The 24,436-nt window shown below is 46.4% G+C and overlaps 1 protein-coding gene across 1 annotated transcript in view; it reads left to right on the forward strand.

Annotated features, from left to right (window-relative positions):
• The first annotated feature begins 201 nt into the window (after nucleotides 1–201).
• The window catches only part of LOC308127782 (activin receptor type-2A-like), a 32,683-nt gene continuing 8,448 nt past the window's right edge, over nucleotides 202–24,436 (forward strand). The window contains exons 1-4 of the mRNA XM_080493097.1: nucleotides 202–988; nucleotides 15,179–15,386; nucleotides 16,129–16,265; nucleotides 17,997–18,151. Coding sequence (XP_080349223.1) covers nucleotides 934–988; nucleotides 15,179–15,386; nucleotides 16,129–16,265; nucleotides 17,997–18,151 — 555 coding nt within the window. The 5' untranslated portion in view covers nucleotides 202–933. The remainder of the gene's footprint in view (nucleotides 989–15,178; nucleotides 15,387–16,128; nucleotides 16,266–17,996; nucleotides 18,152–24,436) is intronic.

A 24,436-nucleotide genomic window follows, 5' to 3' on the forward strand; every position in this document is an offset into this window, starting at 1 on the left:
TTCTTCTTGTTTTCACTCTCATTTCTTGTTGTTTTTGCTATCATTTCACGTTTATTTAGTTCTTTTTTCGTATTGTTTTTCCTATAATTTCTTGTAGTTCTTGTTTATTGACGTCTTGTTTTGTGTCGCCTCGCTCTCTTTCAGGTGTGTTTTATTGTGAAACTCCGGACCGGAAGCTTTGTATCTCGGTCTCTCCAGCTTGCCTCCGGCCCGTGTCGCCATCTTGAAGTCGTCCCGACCGAAGGAGCAGACGGACCTGGAAAAGCCTCTGGCCCTCAACTCAGCGCGGATAACCGTGGACCGGAGCCGTTACCGTGTGTCTACCGACTGTGGGAGTCGTCTGGACCGGGGACAGAGGTGTTCTCCGCGGTGGGGAGCCTGGTCGGTCGCCTGTTTGGCGGTATTTGGGCCGGGCAGCGCCGCCGGACCGCCGCTCGGAGCCGAGGTGGAATAAAAACGGATTAAAACTCGGAATAACGGCGTTAAAAGCCCCGGGTTCCGGCGGAGGGACGACGTGGAGGACCGTCCCGACGGCGTGGTGACATTTGAAGGCGATGATTGGAGGCTCACTGGGGAGAAGCGGGATCCAGCGGAGTGCGCTTGATTTGTAGCCCGATGGAGGCTCGCCCTGCCCGGCTGCGCTCGGCGCGCTGCGCCGCGGTCCTCCGCTAACTGGCTGAACCACGATGCTGCAGAGCCGCGGAGGAGCGCTCCGCCCGGGCTGCTCGGCCAATCGCCGCCCCTGCCTGTAGACCCGCACCCCCCGCTGGACCTTCTGGAGTGACCCCGTTCAGGATGCCTGCTGGCCGCAAGGAGAGCCGCCGCTGAAGGACGACAGTCGACCGGTCCGGAGCTTCCCGGGGCGTCCGGAGCTTTGCTTCCCGGAGCTCCAGCGTTCATTTCTCCTGCAGACCGGCTCCTCTCGGATGGAAGATGGGAGACGCCACCAAGCTGGCCTTCGCCGTCTTCCTCATCTCCTGCTCTTCAGGTGGGTTGGAGGCTTTCTGCTGGACTGTGGTCCCTGATGGTCCCTGATGGTCCCTGGTCCCTGCATGGTTCCTCTGCGGAGGTGCTGGGAGTAGAAGTACACGTAGTAGAAGTAGATGTAGTAGATGTCGTAAAAGTACACATAGAAGTAGACGTAGTAGAAGTAAATGTTTACAGGTAGAAAATGGTTGAAAACTATCATGTATGATTAGTTTTTGATGATGAAGCGAGGAGGAGCTGCAGGAGGAAGACTGGTATATCATTTTGTACTGGGCTGAACCGGGTTGTACTGGGCTGAACCGGGTTGTACTGGGCTGAACCGGGTCGTACTGGGCTGAACCGGGTTGTAAACACTGATGCTGGAGTCTCTCCTCGGCTGTTGTCGTATAAAGTGAAGATCTAGTTGGTCTCTGGTCGTGGAACTGGGACTGTCATGGTGGAGGTCAGTGAGGTGATGGTGATGATGATGATGAACAGCAGCAGGAGGAGGTCATCCAGGAGAACATGGGGTTTAGGTGGTGGACTGAGGAACTGGGAGATCCGCTCCTATCAGTTTGTTCTCATCGGCCTGAATATTTTCACATCCCAACGTCACTGAACTAAGAGAGACGCTCTGGATAGGTCTGCTCTGGTTCCTGTGGAAGCTGGTGCTGATTCCTCCTCCTCCTCCTCTTCCTCCTCCTCCTCTCCTGGAATAAACCACGAGCTGCAGCCAACCTGCACTTCCTGTGGAGTCCAGCTCTCTGCTCAGGAAGAGGAGCTGCTGACTGAAGAAGTGACCAGTGGAACGTCTTGCAGGGGGATCAGGATGTCTTTCCTCTCTGGAGGACTTTCTTAATGAATGGCCTCCTGGCTCGGCTCCTCGTCTCTCCACAGTAACATGCGTCTTTTAAATGATCTCTTCACATGTTTGGAAGCCCTGGGCCTCTTTAAATCACATGTGCCACTCCAAACTTTCTTTCAGATTAAAAGTCTTCCAAACTGTATAATTGCTATTGAGGGGATTTTCTCCGGTGGCGGTGATTTGTTCCAACCTGCTCCTGATCTGGTTGCTGAGTGTTGCCCAACCAGGACAGAGGAAGTAATTAGAGGAAATCATTGGGAAGGCCGTTTGTGTACTTCTCATTGGCGGCACTGAAAACAGGTCAATGCGAATAAAACGGATTATTTGCAAACGCTGTCGGCCTCGTAGCCTTTTTAGATCAACTGTGTAGAAGCAGTGAGGGGACTAAAATCTTATCCATATTTAATTCACTTCACCTCCTGAGAGGGAGCGGCGCGTGGCTAAAAGATGCACTGAGCCACACGGTTTCAGGTTAAAACCATCATTATACTGTGTGAATGGACACTCGTATGTAATTTATGATGCATAATATATATGATAATGTAAAAAACCTCTTAATTTAAAGTATAATGTTAACCTCCATGTGGCGTGACTGGAGGTCGGGGCTCCGGCGTGCAACCACAAGAGGGCGTGTTGGACGTCTGCTGTCGCTGTTCACGCTGGACAAGAGCGTCACCTAAAAGCTTGGAATGTAAATGTGGACCAAGCCGACCCCGGTAATGGAAAGTCGATGAATGGCCCTTGTAACCGTGACTGACTCCGATTTAAAGAAATGAGAGAACATCAGCTTTAGCGAGGAGCCGCGATGCCTCTGATATTCATGATGGGCCATGTTGGATCAAAATGTAGCCGAGGCTAAATTGCTTTTGGGATGAGAGTATTCATATCTCCGGGACTATTTTCTCCTGGTCTAGACCACTTGATGTGTGGGTACCTCAGAGATTGGTCCAGAACGGTCCTTTACTGTAATTAATGCATCCTGCAGATGTTGCTTTATGTGCTTGGGAGAGTTTCAGTCTAGACAGGCTGGCTGCTCAGACGGAGAGGCCCTGCTTTGATCCTTGATTAAAAACTGCGAGCTGTACATTCATCATGCTCTTGTTTCAGGCTGTCTCCAGGGTTCTCGCCTGCTTCTCACTCCCTCTTTCTCTTCCTCCACCTCCTCCTCTTCGTCCATAGCGGTCGTGAAGGTCGGCGAAAGTCACAGACCCGTTCGACGCTACTGGCAAAAAACAAACGACTTCAACTAAAACTACTGGTGTGCTTCATCCAACTGGGAATGAGTCATTTAACCAGTAAAACTCACAATATTTAGAAAAGACAGAGTGAGCACCATAAAATCATTAATATCATTTAGTTTAAAAAGAAATCACTTCTACACATTCGGAATACAAAGATGTAATTACAAGCAGATTAATGTGACGTTTAACGTTGGTTTATCAAGGTTTTTCTTAAATGCACAAATACTCCTGATGAGCGACGTTGAGTTTCCTTTTGAAGCTCTCCTGAAGAACACCTTGTTATTGAGGAGTTCACAGCTTGACAGCCTTCAGGTGTGTCCCACTGGGACAGAGAGACGACTGAGCAACTGGCAGAGCAACATAGATTCATTCTCCGCTCCGGGAAACTAGTCCAGGCCAACTATTTCATTCAATAACCTTTGTGTTTGAGGCCATGGATGCTGGTTGAAGTTGTGAATCTACTTGAAGTAGCTTTAAAGGCCACAGGTTCAGTTTGACATGTTAGCAGTGCATTATTGTTCTTGTCAGGTTGCCTCTGCATAACCAACTGAGATGCTAATTATCACATTATCTTTAATTACACATTCCATTTCCTCTCTGGTAAAGCCAAGATACCTACAGGACAGGAGTGACGGTGTCTCTGTGTATGTAGGTGAACGCTGTCGCCCTGTCTGTCATGTGACAAGCTTTCTAATAGAAACCTCAGTCAGGAAGCATTGACCTACAATCATATGAGCTAGTAAAACATCCTGTTTCACTCAATCTGTAATGACCACAAAGCGTCACGGAAATCGAAAGCAATAAGTTGGTGAAGCGAAGCAGGGATCCAGCAGGAATGTTAAATACCAAGAAATGAAAAGCTTTCTTCACCTTGAAGGACGAGGCCTCTGGGCTCTCGTGGCCGCTGGTCTTTTGAAGCCAGTGGCTCACTTGTGGCAGCAGGCTTGGTGTGAGGCGCAGCGCGGTGAGGTGAAGAGGGGATTTGTTCGGTCTTGAGGCTCCTAATGACTGACAGGTTCTTCTTCCCATACGTAGCGGTGACAGGAAGAAGGTGTGAGGAAATCTCAGCAGTAATCACTGAGTCATCCCCGCTCCTATTGATGAACCGGAGACCCTGCAGATATGTTGTTGTCTGCTTATAGGGAGTGAAATACTTCACTTACCGCACTTGTAATGCAATCTCAATTAAAAATACACACGTGTTGGGGTTTTATTTTGGCGGCGGTGCCTCGTGACCAGTTCGTGTCATTACTTTACACTAAATATAAAGGTGGAGTGAGAGAGGTCAGCGGGCGGCTGGACGGATGAAAGAGGGGGCATTTATTGACTGCCTTCATTTTATTGGTTTGCCTTGTACAAATGTGAAGCTGCTGAGAGCAAACGGTGATCATAATTGAACGGCAGACAACATGTCTTGCGGGGCCACGTGAGCAGACTCAGAAGGGGCGGTGCATTAGTTCCAGCAGCAGCAGCCTGTGAGCTGGACTCCCCTTGACCACAGTGGATTCCTCTTCACTTGCCTCAGACCTCCTCTCCTCAGGCTTCAGGCTGAACATGGTGTTATATTTTGATTACTCCGACAGAACGCAGCCAGTTATTGTGAGTCTGCATTACCTTGTGATGGCTGCACGAAGCACACTCAATAGCTTTGCTGCAGAGGATTATGGGAATTCTCTCTTACTGTACTGGCCTGTGCTCGCAAAGAGCCAATCTCTTCATGTATAATGGCTTGTCTGCCTGTCTCCTCCTCCTCTCCCTCCTCCTCCTTTTATTCTGCACTCATTGATTGCTTGTTTTATAGAAATGAATTGAAATGCCCGAGCTGCAGGCCTGGTGATACAGCAGTATCACTGCAAATTCAATACACAGTTCAGCTTCAAGCCCAAGTGGCACTTAACACACCCTTCAAATAAATCCAAACAATTCCAGCGCGGGGGGGGTCGGTGGAGGCGGCGGGGGCTTTGCAGATCCCTCTACAGTTCTCTGTGAGAGATAACAAGGCGCTCTAAATTGCTCGTCCTGTGAAGAATGTACGGTATGCGGTGGCTGCCTGCCGGCCATTACACCGGAGCGGCGCAGGGCTACGCTGGTGTGATCTCCTCGTACTAACGCCGCAGTCTGCGGTGAGTCTGCGCACGAGCCCCAGGTGCTCCTCTGACCTGTCCGGCAACGGGCTCCGGCCACGCTAATTGAGGCGGAGCCCAACGGGCCGGGGCATACCAGCGAGGATTAGAGGGATTGGATTCAGTTGCTGAGTGCAGTGGTTTTTAATGCCCACCCCTCCTCCATGTCGTGGAAAGAGTGCAGTCTTTGTGGCCGGCTCACCGAGCCAACACCGCCACCCCTGCCATGTCACGACACCATCTGATGGAGCATTAGCATGGCGCTCCGGCGAGACCCGGGCTGCTCAGTAAAATTACTGTCTCCAGTTAAATAGTGGCTGCCTGTGAGCGTCTGTGCACTCAGGGCAGACTGGTACCTCTCTGTTCATTCAGCCTCAACTGCTGCAGAAAATGTGGAATTAATGTAATTATACAACTTTGCTACAGCTTTTCTGATTCATGCACTCTTTAGCTCCTCATGCACTTACCTTTCATATCATTTTATCATCGTACCATAAAGTTCCCTTTCATCGGGAATCCTGATTAAATATGAAAAGCAAGGTCTGTGTTTGACGGCCTGAGGTCTTCTGTGAAAGTGTCAGAACCACGCCGCTGTCTCGGTACGCCTCGGTGTGGCTGCTGCTTCACCTGCAGCTCTTGGAGAACAATAGAAATGCAGAACACAAGGTTAGTTTAGATTCCCAGAGAGATAAAGCTAAATGCTACGACAATAGCCGCTCGGCTCTCAGCTGCTTTCACTCATTTCCAGAAGGTTCCAGCGACATACGAGGATGACATACAGGACATGTCACCTTCTCTCCTGCGGTTCAGTGCAGAACAGCATCCTGCAGCCAAACCTACGGTCGTATCGCGCTTTTAAGAATTCCACATCAGATCATAAACTTGAAGGATTGTTGAAGTCTGCAGAGGCCTTAAAATAGAGCAACACACACACACACACACACACACACTCTGAGGTGGTGACCTGGCCGTGGGCCAGCTGGACCCCCCCCTGCTACCCCTGGTGAATAATACCTGTGATAGTCAAAGAGCTATAAATGGTGTAAAAGAGGCAGGGGGGAGGATGCAGATCTAACGCCAGCAGAGCCCAGGTTCTGGAGCGAGAGAGAGGAGACTGAAGCTGGATGTGGAGAAGTGCAGCTACTTTTAGACTGTTTGTTAAAAGACTTGGGGAACCTGCAGGGGGTTTGATATCTGCTATCGCCCCATGACACAGCGATCCATTAACCCATGAGGACCCGAGGCGCCTCTGAACAAACATCACAAACCCGGGGGGTTCTGGAAAACTTAACCCAACAGAAGCTTCAAATAGAAAACATTGTGCGATCTGAGTTCAGTGTTGTAATGGGAAGGAATGGCTTTTATAAATATATTTCAATAAGTCAATAACAACATTATTCAGTTGGTACTTTATCAGTCATACTGCAGCAGAATACAATAAACTAAAGATCTAATCTATTATCAGTAGGTGTTATAATAGGCAAACTGCACAAAGTGTTCTTTATACAGTATGCTTCAGGCGTTATGACATTCCAAAGTAAGTTTTTTTTTTTTTGCAATCTGCTCGGAGCCAAAGAGCTGAAAAAATGCATCCTGTAATGAATTTTGTCTACACCACGTGTCTCTCAGCAAATCATGACACATTTAGCCGTCAGCACTCACTTCACACTCCACTCTAAAGGAAAAGTATGCAAACGTCACGCCCAGTTTTAAAGCCATACGCTGCCAAGTGTTTTTAAGGGTGAAGACTTTTCTCTACAAAGCGGTGGGACAGCAGCTCAGAGTTTAGATTTCAGCACTGTAACTTAACTCAGGCCGGACCATATGTAAAACATCCCTGTGTGCAGCCGGCTCCACTCTGAAACCCAGCCACAGCTTTAAATATCTTACTGTCTCCAACAGAGGGATGCTGTCCTCTGGGCCTGAGACGGGTGTAATTTAGACTCTGGCTCCCTGGTGTGTATTCACAACAACCAGAGGAGGTGGTCCTGACGCAAGCATCGCTTGAAAACCACCACATCGTGTTGGAGCTGGACGGGCTTAACGCATCAGCATTCAGTGTCTATCCACTTATTGTTCTTGGCTTTATTTTTGGATTGAGTGAAACAGACAATGTGGACCTGATGTTCTCCTCCAGAGGGTCCGGTTCTGCTCTCACACACACGACATGACCTCCTCTGCTCTTTAATAAAACCAGTTGGCACAGCGAGCTTGTGATTCTCTGAGTTGTTGCTTTGGAAGTACACTGCTCTCCTAATTAACAGGCAAAATACAACTTTTCTGAAGTACTAGAAACTTTCCTGAAACAAACGATGCGGTCACCGGTTGATAGTTGTGGTCTAATCAGGGGTGTAAACCCCAGGTCTGCCACCAGCTGAGCTTGTAAATACTTGGAAGTGTTAAGTAAAAGTTCCCTGTGTGGTCGAACTGAGAATCAAACCGCCACATTTAAATCTCAAACAAAACTTCAAGTGAAGTCATGATTATATTCATTTCAGGAATTTCACATTCCAAACGTGGAATCACATATGTATATCGACGTCGCTATATATGTATATCCCATGTACACGCATGTACATATTTACATAAACTCTATACTATATAAATTTAGATTTTTTTTACTCAAACTACAAACAAAGTACTCAAACATACATGCATTTGTCCTATATCTAGTTAAATGCCTTCTCCAATATTCAGCACTGATATAATTATCTTTCTGTATTGAAAATATATAGTGTTGTTTTCACAAGTATATACAGTAGGGGTACTATCTAATATAGAAGACATAAATATATGCGTACAAACACTATAAACATATATGAACATACACTCAACACAAAAGGTGTTTTTTTCATGATGAAGACAGTTTTTACTTGTAATTACTAACTGTAAAGGATAACATCTGTACGTCGCAGTTAGCATTCATAACTATGGTCTAACTGAATAAGTGAATCTGAGCCATTGACATTTTAAATGTTTCTGTTGATCAGAAGTTTTCTACCTAATGTGTGTGTGGCCGTTAGAAACGCTGGCATTAGTTGCAGCTTGAGTCCTCTGAGGTTTACTGTGCGTTCAGCGAGGGGCTCTGCAGACGCCCTCCGACCTCTGGCCTCAGTCTGACTCCTTTATTCAACACCATTCTGAAGTCACTGTTTGTTTTTAGTGCCTCTCACGCAGATTCCCACACAGACCAGCGCCCCAAACGACCATACATCACCTCACATCTATTTCATCTCTGCCCGGACGCAGATGATAAGTTGATCCTTAGAACAAATTCCATCATAACGAACAATCCCGGCTCCTGGCAGCCACACAAAAAAAGCCTTGATGAATGAGTTGTTTACCTACTTCAGTGCACGCAGTGCCGAGTGCCGGCCTGGCCCGCCAAAATGCCACTTCATTATGAGGCTGCAGAGCAGAGTGCAGCCCTGCCAGGCCTTCCACCAGCACAGTCAGGAAATCACATATTAGCTCCTGTATTCCTCTACAGTTGTCTGGCAAAGCCTCAGCCTCAAATGTCACATTTGAATGCAGTTATTGACTGAATGCAAAACCCACAGATGACATTTTTAGGTCATATTAGAATGTATATTTGATATTCCGTGTTTGTGGAGATGGTTGCCTGCTGCAGTCGTGTGTCTGGAGCTCAACTTGTCAGTCAAAGCAGCAACGTGGAGGTTTCACATCCCCTGACAGTCTGCAGAACAGCGCTGCTGATATAGGTTGAATCATTGACTAACTGGAAACCAGCCAAATGTACATTTATTTACTTAAAGCCGTGCTTTGCCTTAGAAAGCGTGAGGCTACAATGTGGCCTGCTTGGCAGACGCTGTTGTTTCTCTGCTTACGGTTCGTGTTGCCGTTCAGACTCTGAGGGTCAGTGCTCTTTATGCCACACAAGCTCAGGGACTCCTAAATTAATCAAACACTTTTTCTCTTTCACCAGCCAGCTTCAGCTTTGGAGCAGAGTGAACAAAACCTCCGGGCGTTGGCTGGATTCCTGCCAAAGTGGCTTAGTGCAAATTTCTCCAACATTTGGCAGGTGGTTGGTGGTCATTTCCCACCCAGCATGCACCTCAGCGGCCTGGCCGTGGATCAGACCAGAGCCATGTCTGCTGCCTGGTAACCCTGGCTCCGTTAATGAAGAGACATGTGCTGGTACGCAGCGTCTGCTGTACCTCTCCCTGGTGGTTGGGGTTTCATCTGTGGAGGTCTGGCCTGGACTTCACCAGCACTCCTTTGTTGACCTCTAATCTGAGCTTGAAGTACAGCAAAGGGCCATTTAATGTCTCAGATTTAATTATACATTCATATGCTATGGCTGTCCTGTGAATGTCCTTTCAGGCTGAATCACATAATCACCATGTTCAGTAAGTTTTAACTGCTGCTGCTGCTGCTTTATAGCAGCTACTCTTGAAAATATCAAGAGGCCACATTGTTGCTGCAGATTTCAGAGCTTTTCTCGAGCTGTGAGGAGAAAACGGTTTGCTGCAGGAGGAACCTGCTTCCTGTATGGGAATGATGGCCTGTGGTGTTCGGCACCGAGAAATGTAATCATGTTCCAGTAATACGTCATGTGATCATCGAGATGTTTATTAAGACAATAAGTCAGTCCAACCCACTGAGGACCCACATAAAAAGCAGGTTTTCCAGTGAAACGGCTTTCTTTAGCAACAAGGTGTGTTTCAGTGTTGTTGACCAGTCACACACACACACACACACACACACACACACACACACACACACACACTCTGTCAGTGATGGTGGACTCAATAAGACGTTCATGTCACCACATCACCAGTTTCAGGCAGAAATCTTCACTTTGCCCAGAGCTGAAATGAAAATGAGCTGAAAGTGACAGAGGCCAGTGGGTGAGGCCTGCTGGCCCTGAGGTGTCGCTCTACGCCGAGTCCATGTGGAGGTTCTGGTTTCCTTCAGGTGATCCGGGGTGTCACACGGCGGAGCTTCTCCCTCCACTGTCGCTCACATTCAGCTCCTCTGAACTGCTTCCACCTAACCTGACCTCCTGGCTGCCAGACAAACGATTGAATTTTCACTGCAGGTAATCAGTAATCTCCTCCAGCTTCTGCGTCTCATCTTTTCCATCCTCTTCTTGCACTCTGTAGTGATTCCCATGTTTGCGCCCAATAGTCCCTTTAAAAACCCTCTGATGGCTTCATCTGATCAGATCTGGAGTTCAGGAGTTACCTGCCACCCCGACACTTCACTTCCTGTATTTCTAGAGCCTTAATTACCACGGCTGGAACGGGAGCGTCGGCTAAATGCCCAGGATGCAATGTTTCTAATGTCAAAGTGAATATTGGCGCTGCAAGCGAAGGCTGAGGAAGGGCGAGGAGCAGATTTTAAGAAAAACCCCAGTGAATTGAGAAGTGGGTCGTGGTGTTTAGACATTATGCTGAGATGTCTGCAGCTGAAGTAGGTTAACCTTGATAAATCTCTGGTGTGACTGGAAGAGGGAGGATTCCTGAAAAGAACAGGGGGTATGTCTTATTTTATAAACTACTCCTGCACATTCTAAACTGATGTGAAATGTCAAAATAACATTATCATTATAGTAAACTGCAGTTAAAATTGTCAATTAAAAGTAATTGGTTAATAATTTAATTAAACTTATTATTCATGTTTCAGAGACAAATATTACATATAATACCTCATTTATTTATGTTTGCAAGTTATTTCCTTGTTTAAGAGATCTTCTGGTCTTTCATCCAACATAACGTTCAACATCTGTCCGTTCTTCAGTATTACTCTTTAGTAAATGTGTGACTGGACCACTGAGGTCCTGTCTTTGCTTCCTGGTGATGAAGTTTTCATGCTCACTAGTTCAATCCAAAGCAATATGAGGCTTCAGCGGGGAAATATTGAATTTGCAATTAAAATGAGTGATTGTGAAAGTGTGGGGCAGTTTTTCGGGGCGAAGCAGAGTCTGGGGGCGAAGCAGCAGCAGGAAAACTCTGACATTCAAGGAAAGATTCATTCTGCCAAACTTTGGAAACCCTTCTTTAAGAGATGATTTCTTTTCTCATTTCCCTCCGGGGGGGGGGGGGCATAGCCTCCCAGTCAGCCATTATTATCAATTAAGCAGACATGTTGATTAACACTTAATGGCACACCGCTGCTTTCAGCCACTTTATTTCCCTTCCTTGGTTCATTACTTTGCTTTTACTCTTTTGTTTCGCTTGTTTTCGCTCATTTATTTTGACACTGTGACATTCTCATTCAGTGGGTAATGAATTAAATATATGTTACGGGCGTCACTGCAAAGAAAGCGACCTTGCATTAGATGCACAAAGAAAAAACCTTATTGCAGTAAACAAAGTGAGCCTGTGCCACTCATGTTTGACATTTCCATGTGTGAAAAATCTTGCAGAGACAAAGAAGCTTCTCTCTTTATTGCCTCGATATGTGGCTGTGGGTGGAAGCCCTATTGTATGTCCTTGCACAATCGCTGCTGTAGGCTCTGCACTCGGTGACATTATCCGCTTTAGTGAACTCTGAGCTGCGACTTAGTCAGAAGATTGATTTCTCTGCTTTATATCCTTCATATCCGCCATACTGCCGCGCCGCTCTTGCCCACCTTTGGCACACGGCGTGCTAAAGCAGCCGGCCCGGACTGTCACCTCGTTTCAGAGGAGTGATTGATTTGAGCTCTTATTGAGCGGTATTCACACCAGAGTGCTGTATTTGCAGTTCACATGGCTCCCAGCTCTTTCAGGCAGAGGGATACCTGAATGAAGGCCTTCTGGAGTCGTTCAGGTGTTACAGAACAGCTTGCTTTCTCTTTTTAAATCTATGTCCTGTCTTATACAGTTAAACTGGACTCACTGAAGGTTTACATTAAGTTTTGAAATGTCAAGCTGGTGCTCTTTTTGTTTTATGTTCTCAGAATTCCACCAAGGAAACTTTACGTGTGTTTTTTTAGTCAGTAATGAGCTTTATTTGTACCATCTTGTCCCTGAAGGACGACATTGGGTCTACTTCCACCCTAAGATGTCATGATGATCCCTTCATTGTGTAAAATGTACATCAGTTGACATTTTCAGGGTCATTCAGTCTTAAATGTGTGGAAAAACAAACCTGGCCTGTTTGTCAATTTTGCAAAAAACATTAATGATGATCACTTTATTATAAATGAAAAGTCATCATTTTAGCTTCCGAAGCCTTCATATTTGACTCTATGACATTTGACAGAAAACTGCAGGTTAATCAGTTGTGTGCTGAAGTGAAAATGTATTTTAATCCCGGTTTAATTGATCCATGCGTTCAAACACACAGTATTTGTTCCAGCTGTGTACTGTGGGCTCATTATTCTCAGCTGCTGGTAATGAAGTCGATCCAGGATATCAGGCTTCTCATGCCTGCATGTAAAGTTGAAAATACTTATTCCAAGCAGCACAATGTCCGTGGGGATCGGCACTATCATGGCTAATGCTGCTACACCAGAAGTGGCTAATGAGCCAACCTCCGCTTTACCGCCACGTAGCGCTCCATCATCAGTGTCTGCAGCTCCCGCCAGGGCCGGCCGGGGACCCGGGCATTCATCCCCGTCCAGGAAGCAGCCGAATAACAGAAACCAGGCGCCACACATTGAACACTTACACGGCTAACGGGCTGATTGGAGTGGATAAACTCGCCAAACACAACTGGGGATTTTGCAGCTGAGATTCAGACACAATCACAACATGGTGGCGTGAAAGGGAAGTTGGTTATTTGAGGACAGAAGCTCTCAATAGCCTCATGCCTTCAGGTGGTCTATTCTCCTGTCCGTCGTTCATCACAGGTCACAGCTAAACCCTCCCCATGTGGCTGGAGCCCAAACAACCACCTGGAGCCATGACCAGATATCTGGAGGCTCCTGACAGAAGGCTTCTTGGCAGTATTTTACCAGCCGGCGCAGAGTTTCTGATCTGGCGTGTTTCTAAAATCTGTTCAGTGACCACACTGGGGTCGTCTGCTCTTTCTGTCCACGCAAACTTCTTCTTTTCCCGAAGCACCTTTATTCTTTCTGATAACCAAACCTGCTGTAACACCGTCACCACCTGATGTCTACACAGCATTCAGTGTCTACTTGACCTGATAAACCCACAGGTAGCCTCTTGGATTGGGATTGGTGAAATTAGGAGTCAGAGCCAACATTTCAAACTTCAGCTTTGTGGCTGAAACTGTCCATGCATCCGCTTACATCCTCCTAGTATGAAATACTGTATACTTGCTAGCAACATCTTCACAAGTCTGAACCCAGCCACAAAAGATCCAGGTTAGTCCAGAACTAGTGTGCAGTACACCAAGCCAATAGCTTTGAGGCCATGAAAATGCTGACTTGTCACGTTTTGCTCCAGGTATTGAGCTGCAGGCCAAGATAAAGAGACAATCTGTTGGTATTATCTGCTTCTTGTCAACCTGAGCTTTGGCCTCTGTGCTGGAGTTCTTTCTTCCAGCATCACTGGAGCAGCAGCCGGGACGTTTTCCTGCTCCGGATCTCTTTGGTTCTTTGTTTTTCTGTCCGTCACACGGCGGCAGCTCAGCAGCACCTGTTGCTATGAAATAGTTCTGGGCTCCACACAAATGGATTTGAGGAGAGAAAATGCCGCCAGTGGCGCTCGGGGGCACGGTGACCTCCTCTCGTCTTTCTTCAGCTGTTAATGTCGTTGAAAGAGACGTCGGCTCTTCCCAGGCTCCCGGGGTTGGAATGCTTTACTTAAGCTACCATTTTATTGAAAAATACATGATATTTCTAAAGTTAACCTCTATTACGCAAGCTCAGCCCTCATTTGTGGAAACAGCTGCAGACGTGATCAGACTCTTTAGCGCATTTGATTTCACTTGGTCCTGCATGTCCATTACAGAAGAACGGTAGAAATCCTACAACTGGGTCGATGAAGACAATGAAACTGTTAGAATTGAACTCTTATCTGTAGACACATTTCAAAAGCATTTTACAGCCTTCATTTGAAAAGCTCAATATTTACCATTTATTGATGTTTTGAACTTGAATTAGAAAACTCACAGGATCTCTGTGACTTCAGGGCAAAACGAGGCAGCTGACATGCTGGGAGGTAGGGTTGATTCTGTTGTGCAAACTCCCAGAGTTTTTACACTTTTCCTCCCAATTGCTCAAATAATAGAGAATTCCAAGACAACTGGAACATTCCCCACAGGAACATGTCGTGGTGAGTGTTTCTACCCAGAATTCCAGACGGGAATATGATCAAACGCCGCGTCGTGTGTCAGAATTTCAGACTGAACAGGACGTGACTCTGAGAAGTGAAGGTGTGAGGATAACTGGTACACAGCGCGCTTCTCCGAAAGACGTGTTGTGAACACTGGGGGCCTCCGACGCAGAACGGAGGGGATGTGGAGTGATTGACGGCAGGTTGGTGTGTGTGTTGTGGACGGTGGTCAGCGGTCTGAACTGGACTAACTGTCTGACAGGTGATGAGAGGCAGCAGCAGCAGCAACACTAAAGTGTGGAGCTGTCATGGACTCATTTGTCTGGATATCACTTTCCTGCTGCCTGGCTCATGGTGAGCGCCTTTTGTTCTTCCTCTTCCTCTTCCCATGTCTTCCTCCACAGCCCTGGATTTTATTGTTCTGCTTGAAGAAAGAGTTCATTCTTCATTGGTGTATTGACTCTGAAGCACTCTGGAATACACATTTTATTATTATGAAATATTTTACGGCCTCGGTATGGCTTTTACTTTGGGACTGTAAAGAAAGTCCTTCCACCAGTTATTGGGACAAAATTAAATTATCTGTGTTGTCAGTGACAGGGTCGCAAAATAACTTTCTCATCTTGTGCTTGTAAATTTCAATTCAAGAGCTGCTTTCAGCTGTTTTTACCTGACAGGAAGTTTGATAGACTCATTTATCTTCCCTGGAAAAAGTCCACACTGCATTGATGTTTTCTTTGTGAACTTCAAATTAAAGAGGAAAGTGAACGTGTGTCCTCTCGTCCTCTCCAGGCGCCATCCTGGGACGCTCGGAGACGCAGGAGTGCGCCTACTACAACTCCAGCTGGGAGAAGGAGCGCACCAACCGCAGCGGCATCGAGCCCTGCTATGGCGAGAAGGATAAGCGGCGGCATTGCTTCGCCACGTGGAAGAATGTCTCCGGCACCGTGGAGGTGGTGAAGCAGGGCTGCTGGCTGGACGACGTCAACTGCTACGACAGGTACGCTGAGAACGGCAGCACACCTTCACTTAGCTCCACCAGTCTGAACTGAACTGAGCACTTTCTCTGCTCCTCTGCTCATCCCACAAATGCATGTTCTATCCTGGTGAAGGATCTGCTTTATTGCCATGAAGCATCGTTGCAACAATAAAGTGATCAGACGTTGTTAATTCTTACTCTTTGCTTATTTGAAATGAAGCTTTGAGCCTTCCGTCTGACCCTGAAGCTTGTATTCAGTTTGTTGCGCTCCATGCTGGAGCGCCACCCTGCCCTCTTCTCACGCCCCTCACCCTCGTCTCAAACACTCCTGTTGGGCTTTGCTTTGACTCCCGAGCGGTAAAGCTGCAGCTACCTCTGCTCAGACGGCGCCGCCTCGCCTCCCTGGAGACTCTGGAGCAAGTCGAGGGCGGCTGCCACTTCCTTTGGCTTTTATCTGATGTGTGTGTGTGTGTGTGTGTGTGTGTGTGTGTGTGTGTGTGTGTGTGTGTGTGTGTGTGTGTGTGTGTGTGTGTGTGTGTGTGTGTGTGTGTGTGTGTGTGTGTGTGTGTGTGTGTGTGTGTGTGTGTGGCATAATGTCTTCCGCAGTGTGAGTGGTCATGCTGGTGATGTGATGCATGTGTGCACTCAGAAAAATGAATTGCTGCCATGTCCTCTGAGAGAGAGAGAGAGTGTGTGTTGCTGCCATGTCCTCTGCAGGATGCAGTGTGTGTGTCGCTCACCTCCAGCTGTGTGTCGTCCACAGTAACGAGTGTGTGGAGAAGAAGGAGAGTCCCGACGTCTTCTTCTGCTGCTGTGAAGGCAACATGTGCAACGAGAAGTTCCTGTACGCGCCTGAACCACCTTCACTGAGCGACCCTCCGCACCATTCCACCGCCTACAGTACGGACACGGACACACACACACACACACACACACACACACACACACACACACACACACACACACACACACACACACACACACACACACACACACACACACACACACACACACACACACACACACACACACACACTCTCTCTCTCTCTCTCTGAAGCAGGAATTTGAAAATAAAATGGTTGTCTTCTAAGATAGACAGAAACAAGACGTTTCATAATAGTAGCTTGACCTTACCCTCAGCATATTGCTCTTTCTTTAAAACTCCAGAAGGGACAGGGATTAGGGGCCACTGTGGTTCAGTGGTTTGACACCCAGTCACAAGGTGGGTGACAGGTTCGATCCTCCATCTCATCCCGTCCTCCATGTCCTCCCTGTCCTCCTGAACTGGCGGTCGTTCCTCATGGAGAGAGAAGCCAAACTAAAAGACGTACTTTCAATAATCTGACCCACACTTTATTCTGAGCGAGAGAAGGCAAAAACCTGCCTCCAGATATTGTGTACTTTCATTCTCAGTTCACAGCTGATGAGTCCAACAGGCCGGTTCCATAAATCTCATCAAATATCAGGATCAATATCAAATCCAGACCCATGCTGTCAGTATGCATCCACCTGTTCTGAGAAAAGAGTTTACTGACTGAATTTCATGAAAACACTCACAATTCCATCTCTTTTAGCTTCATTTAACTGTTTTGCTTGATTCTTTATACTATTCACTGATACAGTATAAAAATAACAGACTTTTCTCAAAATATTATAATACATCAGAAAATCACATCATTTTCCTTTTTCTTAACTGGAAGGCAAAATTATCTCAATTAAAAATATTTTAGTTGATATGATAAGAGTAGAAAAGACTGACAGACCTATTTTAATGATTTAATAAGTTTTGAAAATATTGTGGATTTATTTAGAGCTCAGGCCATTTTAAGTCATGATACTACTTTAGCTCACGTTAAACCAGGACCGCCAGAAGACAGCAACTGAATCCTCAATGACACTAGCCACTCAGCTCTGTTGCTCATCCCACAAATGCATGTTTTTATGGAATAATCTCTCCACCTGCTCTGTGCTGAGTCTTTGGAACACATCATGTCATGTATGGATGTAATATCTACTGTACGTCAGTTTTCCATGACTTCCAGTAGAGATTTGACAGATTTCGGTGTGTGTGAGTGTGGAACTCACTGACAAAGCATCTTTGTGTGTAGTGTGTGTGTAGTGTGTGTGTAGTGTGTGTGTAGTGTGTGTGTAGTGTGTGGCCAGCGCTGCAGGACGGTGGCACCTTGTGGTGGAGCAGCCAGCAGGCGTCACCCGGCCTCCTGCAGGGTTGTTCACAGTTCACTCCCCTGTTATTTTTGGCAGGAGGATTACGTTATGTCACGAGATGGATGTTAATCCTTGTGTGTGTGTGTGTGTGTGTGTGTGTGTGTGTGTGTGTGTGTGTGTGTGTGTGTGTGTGTGTGTGTGTGTGTGTGTGTGTGTGTGTGTGTGTGTGTGTGTGTGTGTGTGTGTGTGTGTGTGTGTGTGTGTGTGTGTGTGTGTGTGTGTGTGTGTGTTCCTTTTCTCTGGTTTTTGTTGTTATTTATGCGAGGCACATTAAATAGCCTCGTGTGCATAATGCATGACGGAGACTTTAGGCTTGACAGCATCTGTAATATTTAAAATGTGTGAGAAGGAGGTGAGTTCTTCCTCTAACCGCGGCGCTCTCTCCGTCCCTGTTTGACCACACAGCCACCTCCAACCCATTTTCCCAGAAGCCCCAGCTCTTCAACACTCTGCTCTACATCCTGGTTCCCATCATCGGCCTGGCTGCCGTCGTGCTCTTCTCCTTCTGGATGTGGAGGCATCACAAGCTGGCCTACCCGGCGGCGCTGGTCCCCACACATGTGAGTGTCGTCCAGCTGCCCTCCTCTGTTTGCTCTCTTGTTCATGCCTGGACCTCAGGGTGGCGCTCTGGGCTCCAGAGGTCACCTGTCAGTCGGAGGTGTCCTCTTTCTTCAGAGCTGCTGCTGATACACTTTCTCTTTCTGTCTGTTCAGCCGCTGCTTTTTACTGCATCAGCACTTTGTGTGTCGGAAAAGATTTGTTTCCTGGGGAAACATGAACTGTGTGCACTGGTTGTACCGGCAGGGGCTGCTTCGTGCAGGAAGGCAATAGGTAAAACGTAGTGGAGTTACTCACTACTGAAAATCAAAAGTAACTAGTAACTTGGTAAAGTACTTGTCTTTCTCAGTTTGTCGTTATCATGAGTAGTGGACGACAGGGTGATTTGTCGGTGAACCAAATGGAACGATTCTCATTTCCCAGCATTCAGATTAACTCAAGATCAAACATTCTATATTTCAGTTAAACAGACTTCTTAGGACTAACAAAATAAAATAACAGTAAGAAAGGTACTTATAGTCTGCAGTGGTTTCAGGTTATATACAAGAGTTGATAACATCTTCTGTCAAAAAGCATCAAACTCACAAGCTCACCTTTATTTACATAAATACAGTCGTTGGTGGAAGATGCCCTATGAGCTAATGTTAGAGGAGGAAGATGTCTATAATCTGATGTTAGGGGAGGAAGATGCTCTATAATGTGATGTTAGAGGAGTAAGATGTATATCTATAACCACAGCCCTGCCCCGGGTCTATAATCACAGCCCCGAGTCTATAACCGGTGTTGCAGATCTATAACCGATGTTCTATAACCGGGGTTGCAGATCTATAACCGGTGTTCTATAACCGGTGTTGCAGCTCTATAACCAGTGTTCTATAACCGGTGTTGCAGATCTATAACCGGTGTTCTATAACCGGTGTTGCAGCTCTATAACCAGTGTTCTATAACCGGGGTTGCAGATCTATAACCGGTGTTCTATAACCGGTGTTGCAGCTCTATAACCAGTGTTCTATAACCGGGGTTGCAGATCTATAACCGGTGTTCTATAACCGGTGTTGCAGCTCTATAACCGGTGTTCTATAACCGGGGTTGCAGATCTATAACCGGTGTTCTCTAACCGGTGCTGCAGATCTATAACCGGTGTTCTATAACCGGTGTTGCAGATCTATAACCGGTGTTGCAGATCTATAACCGGTGTTCTATAACCAGTGTTGCAGATCTATAACCAATGTTGCAGATCTATAACCGGTGTTGCAGATCTATAACTGCTTCCTGCAGCAGGAGTGAAGGTTTTCAGTTACACACCTCAGACTCTCTCACTGCTGCATTTAACAGGCTGGAGACACTTGGTGACTTGTGGCTAAACTGTACAGGTTGTACACGGCGTCCTGCACGGCGTCCTGCACGGCGTCCTGCACGGCGTCCTGCTCACCACGTTGAATTCAGATGGCCAGTTTGGGCCCGCCGGCCGTCTGTTTGACACCTGGAGGCTCAGGATGAATTTATGTAGAAGATAATGTGAGCTGAAAGGTTTTAGTACTCGTTGCTTATTGACGGTCATTCCTCCAGTTTTCTCTTGCTGCTCAGCGAGAGAAACCTCATATCTCTTTAGATCGTTTTCTGGTCGTCACTTGGATTGGACAGATGTACCAGCCTCTGTAAACCTGTTCCACACGTCTCTCATCCTCCTCTGTGAAAATCCAGCTGTTTCTCTACATTCCTCATGAATTTATCTGCGGTGATAGCGAGGCTGTGTTCGCCCTGCAGCAGCAGCAGCAGCAGAAGAGCTGTATTCTGTGCTGCTCGACAGCGGGGAAAGAAAAGCCATGCACAGCCTCCACCGTATGGAAGAGGAGTCAGGGGCCTCTGCATTATTGATGAGGCTTTATATAGGCAAACAAAACTAAACACAGAGACGCTGGCAGCGCTGCCTCTGAGGACGGGGTGGTGGGTGGGAGAGAGGGGAGTGTGGGGGAGGGAGAGAACACAGACATGCAATTCTCTCAACTTAGTTATTGTATTTGCACAGTGCTAAAGCGTAGCAGGGAGCAGATAAAAAGGCAGTGGAAAAACAAGCCGCTAAGAGGCTTATGAAGCATCTTATCTGGAAACAGATAAATGAATAAATAAACCACATAAAACAAGGTCCAAAAAGACTGGATCAGATAACAAATGCAGGAAGAATAACATCGAAAAGACTCATGGGAATAAAATGAAATAAAATTGTGTGTGTGTGTGTGTGTGTGTGTGTGTGTGTGTGTGTGTGTGTGTGTGTGTGTGTGTGTGTGTGTGTGTGTGTGTGTGTGTGTGTGTGTGTGTGTGTGTGTGTGTGTGTGTGTGTGTGTGTGTGTGTGTGTGTGTGTGTGTGTGTGTGTGTGTGTGTGTGTGTCTCTGCACAAGGACAGGTGGAACAAAAAGGAGGTCACTCACACAGGAAGGTATTTAACAGTCACCTCATATGCGTTTCTGAAAAGAGGCGATGTAGTAAACTCCACCCGCCTGCTCCATCCAGGCAGATAAAACAAACCAATGTATTTGCAGTTGTTTTTGTGTCCACGGCTTGTTTTTGCAATTGATTAAACCAGGTTGTTTTTCAATATAGAAGATAGAGAGATCCATTGAGAGGAGAGAGATTGATGCAACAGGCGGGCAGATATAGAAGGATTTATTTCTATCCCTCTTTTTTTTCTTGGGGATTGCTCTTGAAAAATGTGATTTTGTGCTTCACCAGACGCTGTATTATCAACAACAACAACAACAACAACAGAGGTGACTGTGACAATCACTCAAATCGCTCACTCTTACAAAGTCATCAAGGACAGTTTCAAGCATGTCTTCCTCTAACATCAGATTATAGAGCATCTTCCTCCTCTTAATAACATTAAGTAATTAGCTGCTTTTTATATTTTAGTAACTAGTAAAGTAACTCCACTACTTTAGTAAAGTAATGGCGACTGTGATCAAGGTCCATCAGTCACTTTCGTAGCAGCGCTGGAGAAGAAAAGTATTTCAGATGAAGGTGGAACCACGGGGAGAATGAAAGACTGTGGGAGGAGCCTGAGCACCCTGTGAACACACACACACACACACACACACACACACACACACACACACACACACACACACACACACACACACACACACACACACACACACACACACACACACACACACACACAGACACAGAAAGGCCCCAACCTCATATCTTCCTGCTGATCCCTGGCCGTGTGTGTGTGCGCGTGCGTGCGTGCGTGCGTGCGTGCGTGCGTGCGTGCGTGCGTGCGTGCGTGCGTGTGTGTGTGCTTTAATCTGAATCTCTAATTAAAATGAGTGGAAATGTGATTATGTCATAAACAGCTGCAGATGAAGATGTAACTGCTTTAATAGCACTTACATGCAAACAATGACGAGTAACTGCAGGTTTAGTTATGAACAACAATTACTATCGCGACTCCATTTCTACATGAAGTTTCTCTGCAGTGATTAGATCAGAAAGGAAAGCCATCAGGCCTTAACGATGAGTTTTCTGTGAAGCTAATGAAACATGCAGTCTTCATGATGCAAAGTGACTGTTGCTCCTTAATGACCATGATTGGATCCATTATCACGACTCTACTCTCTGATCTGAAGAGTAAAAAAGTAAAAGCTCGCTTCTCTTCCCTCCAGCAGCCAAACCAGATATTTGTAATGAAAATAAGTAGTACTCTTAGAGGTTGTTTACTTGAGTACACACTCAGGACTCAAGAATATTCCTGTTTGTTCAGTTCAAAGCCAGGATGGAAAACTAGTATCGTCCCAATATAAAGTACTTTTATACTCCACTCTGGACTGAAAATACATCCGAGGAATCAGAGATGAGAAAATATTGTTTTTATTATTGTTTCAAAAACAGTTGAATAGGATTCAATGTCAGAAACTGTCCTCACTGAGTAAACGTGAGTCAGAAGAATCCACATATTGCTCCTGTCAAACTGAGATTCATCAGAATAAAGTTCATTTATCACGTCAAGCCATATATGTTGCTCTCACGTTGAGATTCTCACGTTGAGATTCTCACGTTGAGATTCTCACGTTGAGATTCTCACAGTGACGCCGGGCAGACATGAGATCCAGTGTGAAATGCTGAAGACTCTGCGCAACAGTCTCACCCTGTCACGACTATCACGGTTCATCATGGCTGCGTATTTACCACCAAGTCTCCATTATTCACACCACACACACACACACACACACACACACACACACACACACACACACACACACACACACACACACACACACACACACACACACACACACACACACACACACACACACACACACACACACACACACACACACACACACACACACACACACACACACTATTTCCTATTTTCTCGTCTCTTTCTTTCCCACCCATCAATTCTGACCCAAATCTCATCAGTTGCTTGACCAGGGGAACTACTAACATGCCGGAGTCCAGGAGTGTCACTCTGGTCCTGCAACACTTTGAACAATGTCGGTAAAGGAATGAAAAGGGGCTGATTTGTTGCTTCCAGCAGGCGTTTCTCCGTCTCCTGTTAGATGAAAGAGTCCAGATCACATGTTGTCAGCAGAGGTAATTACAGAGAGATTGTACGTGCAGGCCTTAATAGCTTGTATGTGTCTTAACATAATGAAACATTTTAAATGTTTGTGACACTAGATGGCGCCGTTACAGCACCTGTTAGTGTTTACTGAGCTGTGAGTGATTCTGGGTCAGGATAAGTGATGAGGCACAGCTCTTCTGGAGAGATGAGGAGCAGAACAGAGATCCTGGATTCTCCGGGTCGCTGAGCCAAGCAGACCAGGTTGTTCTGGAAGAGATGGAAAGTGACTAAATGTTCAGTCTTTTAAAGGAAGATCATTAAGCCAGCCTCAGAACTAACATGCAGTTCTTTACAAAGGTCTTGTAATCAAGAATACTCTGCTGTACTGCAGCAGTCATTTCCCTGTAACTGCAGATCAAACTGTGATACTCTTCTGCTCCATGTAACTCTTGAAAAGCTGTGAGCACTTAAATCTCTGAGCTGCTTACCTGACTGAAAGTCACAGTTGTGACCTCTGGAGCAAATCTACAAGCAGTAATTTTAAAACAACCAAGAAGAGCTGAATGAAAGCAAAATGTGTGTAGAGGAGTAAAGTCCTTCAGTTTCTCCTGAGGTTGTTGTTCATGTGTCCATCAGAGCTTCTGTCTGATTCATGCCTCAGTCGGCAGGATGTCAAGTGGTATATTCTTTCCTTTTCTACATTATTCAGTGTTTTCCGTTGCTCTGTGTGAGAGCCATCATTGGATCATGCTTATTAACCCTTTGTGTGCGCCATGTGGGACGCTGCAGCAGCCTGGTGCTTCCTGGCGATGGTCTCTGGACTCCGCCTGGAGGAACCAGGGGGTTGTTTTTCATCCACTGACTGACAGAAAGCAGCAATAATTTCTCTGTTTGCTTCCTGTGTTCCTCTTCAACCAGCACGCCTTTCACATTATGGTGGAGGTAAGAGCAGTTTAACTGAAGTCCAAGCACTCTTAGTTTTCTCCCTGTTTTGGGTTCAGAGTTTGGTATGAATTCTCCACCTCAATCCCAGACCACCTTTTTATTTCTTTATTTTTCCACCATGTCTTGCTCACTTGGTTCGTGAAACATTTCTGTCTGTTGTTTTTGGTGCCTGGGTTAATTGCATGGATGGATGTCTTCTTTTTGTGTGTCCCTGCTGGAATCGTATTGTGCATGGTGGAAAATGGCCAACGCAGCTCTGAATGCAGCCCTTATTTTTATGTTCTGTATGAATGTCCACCTGTACTGTGTGTGATGTGACCCACTTTCCCTCAGCCACTGGACTGATGGCTCGCCGTGTCGCAGCGTTGCTTCCAGCTGCATCTCGTCTGCAGCCCGACGAGGCCTGCAGATACATTTTGCATAAGCAGGAGCGAACACTTTTCATGTCATGGAGTGTAAATTACTTAAGTACAAGAGGAGCGGAGGCCTTGGTTAATGTACTTCGGCTCAGAATCACAAGTCGAGGTTGGCTGCAGACTCGAGACCAGCATGGCGCTCAACTCTCAGCAGTTCAGACCCGGCGTTGTTTTCTTCAACCACAGAATAAGCTGAGGACGGCTGCAGTCTAAAGTATCGGTCATTTCTAAAAGTCGCACTTCCATTTAGGTTTTCATAAAGACGTGAAGGAAGCGCAGCGGCCTGAAGGACCAGCCTCGTGTAACAGGTGAAGGTGTAACCCGATTAGGCCATGGGAGACGGTTGAGGGTTGGG

Source organism: Lipophrys pholis (assembly GCF_963383615.2).
Source record: "Lipophrys pholis genome assembly, chromosome: 23".
Lineage (NCBI taxonomy): Eukaryota > Metazoa > Chordata > Actinopteri > Blenniiformes > Blenniidae > Lipophrys > Lipophrys pholis.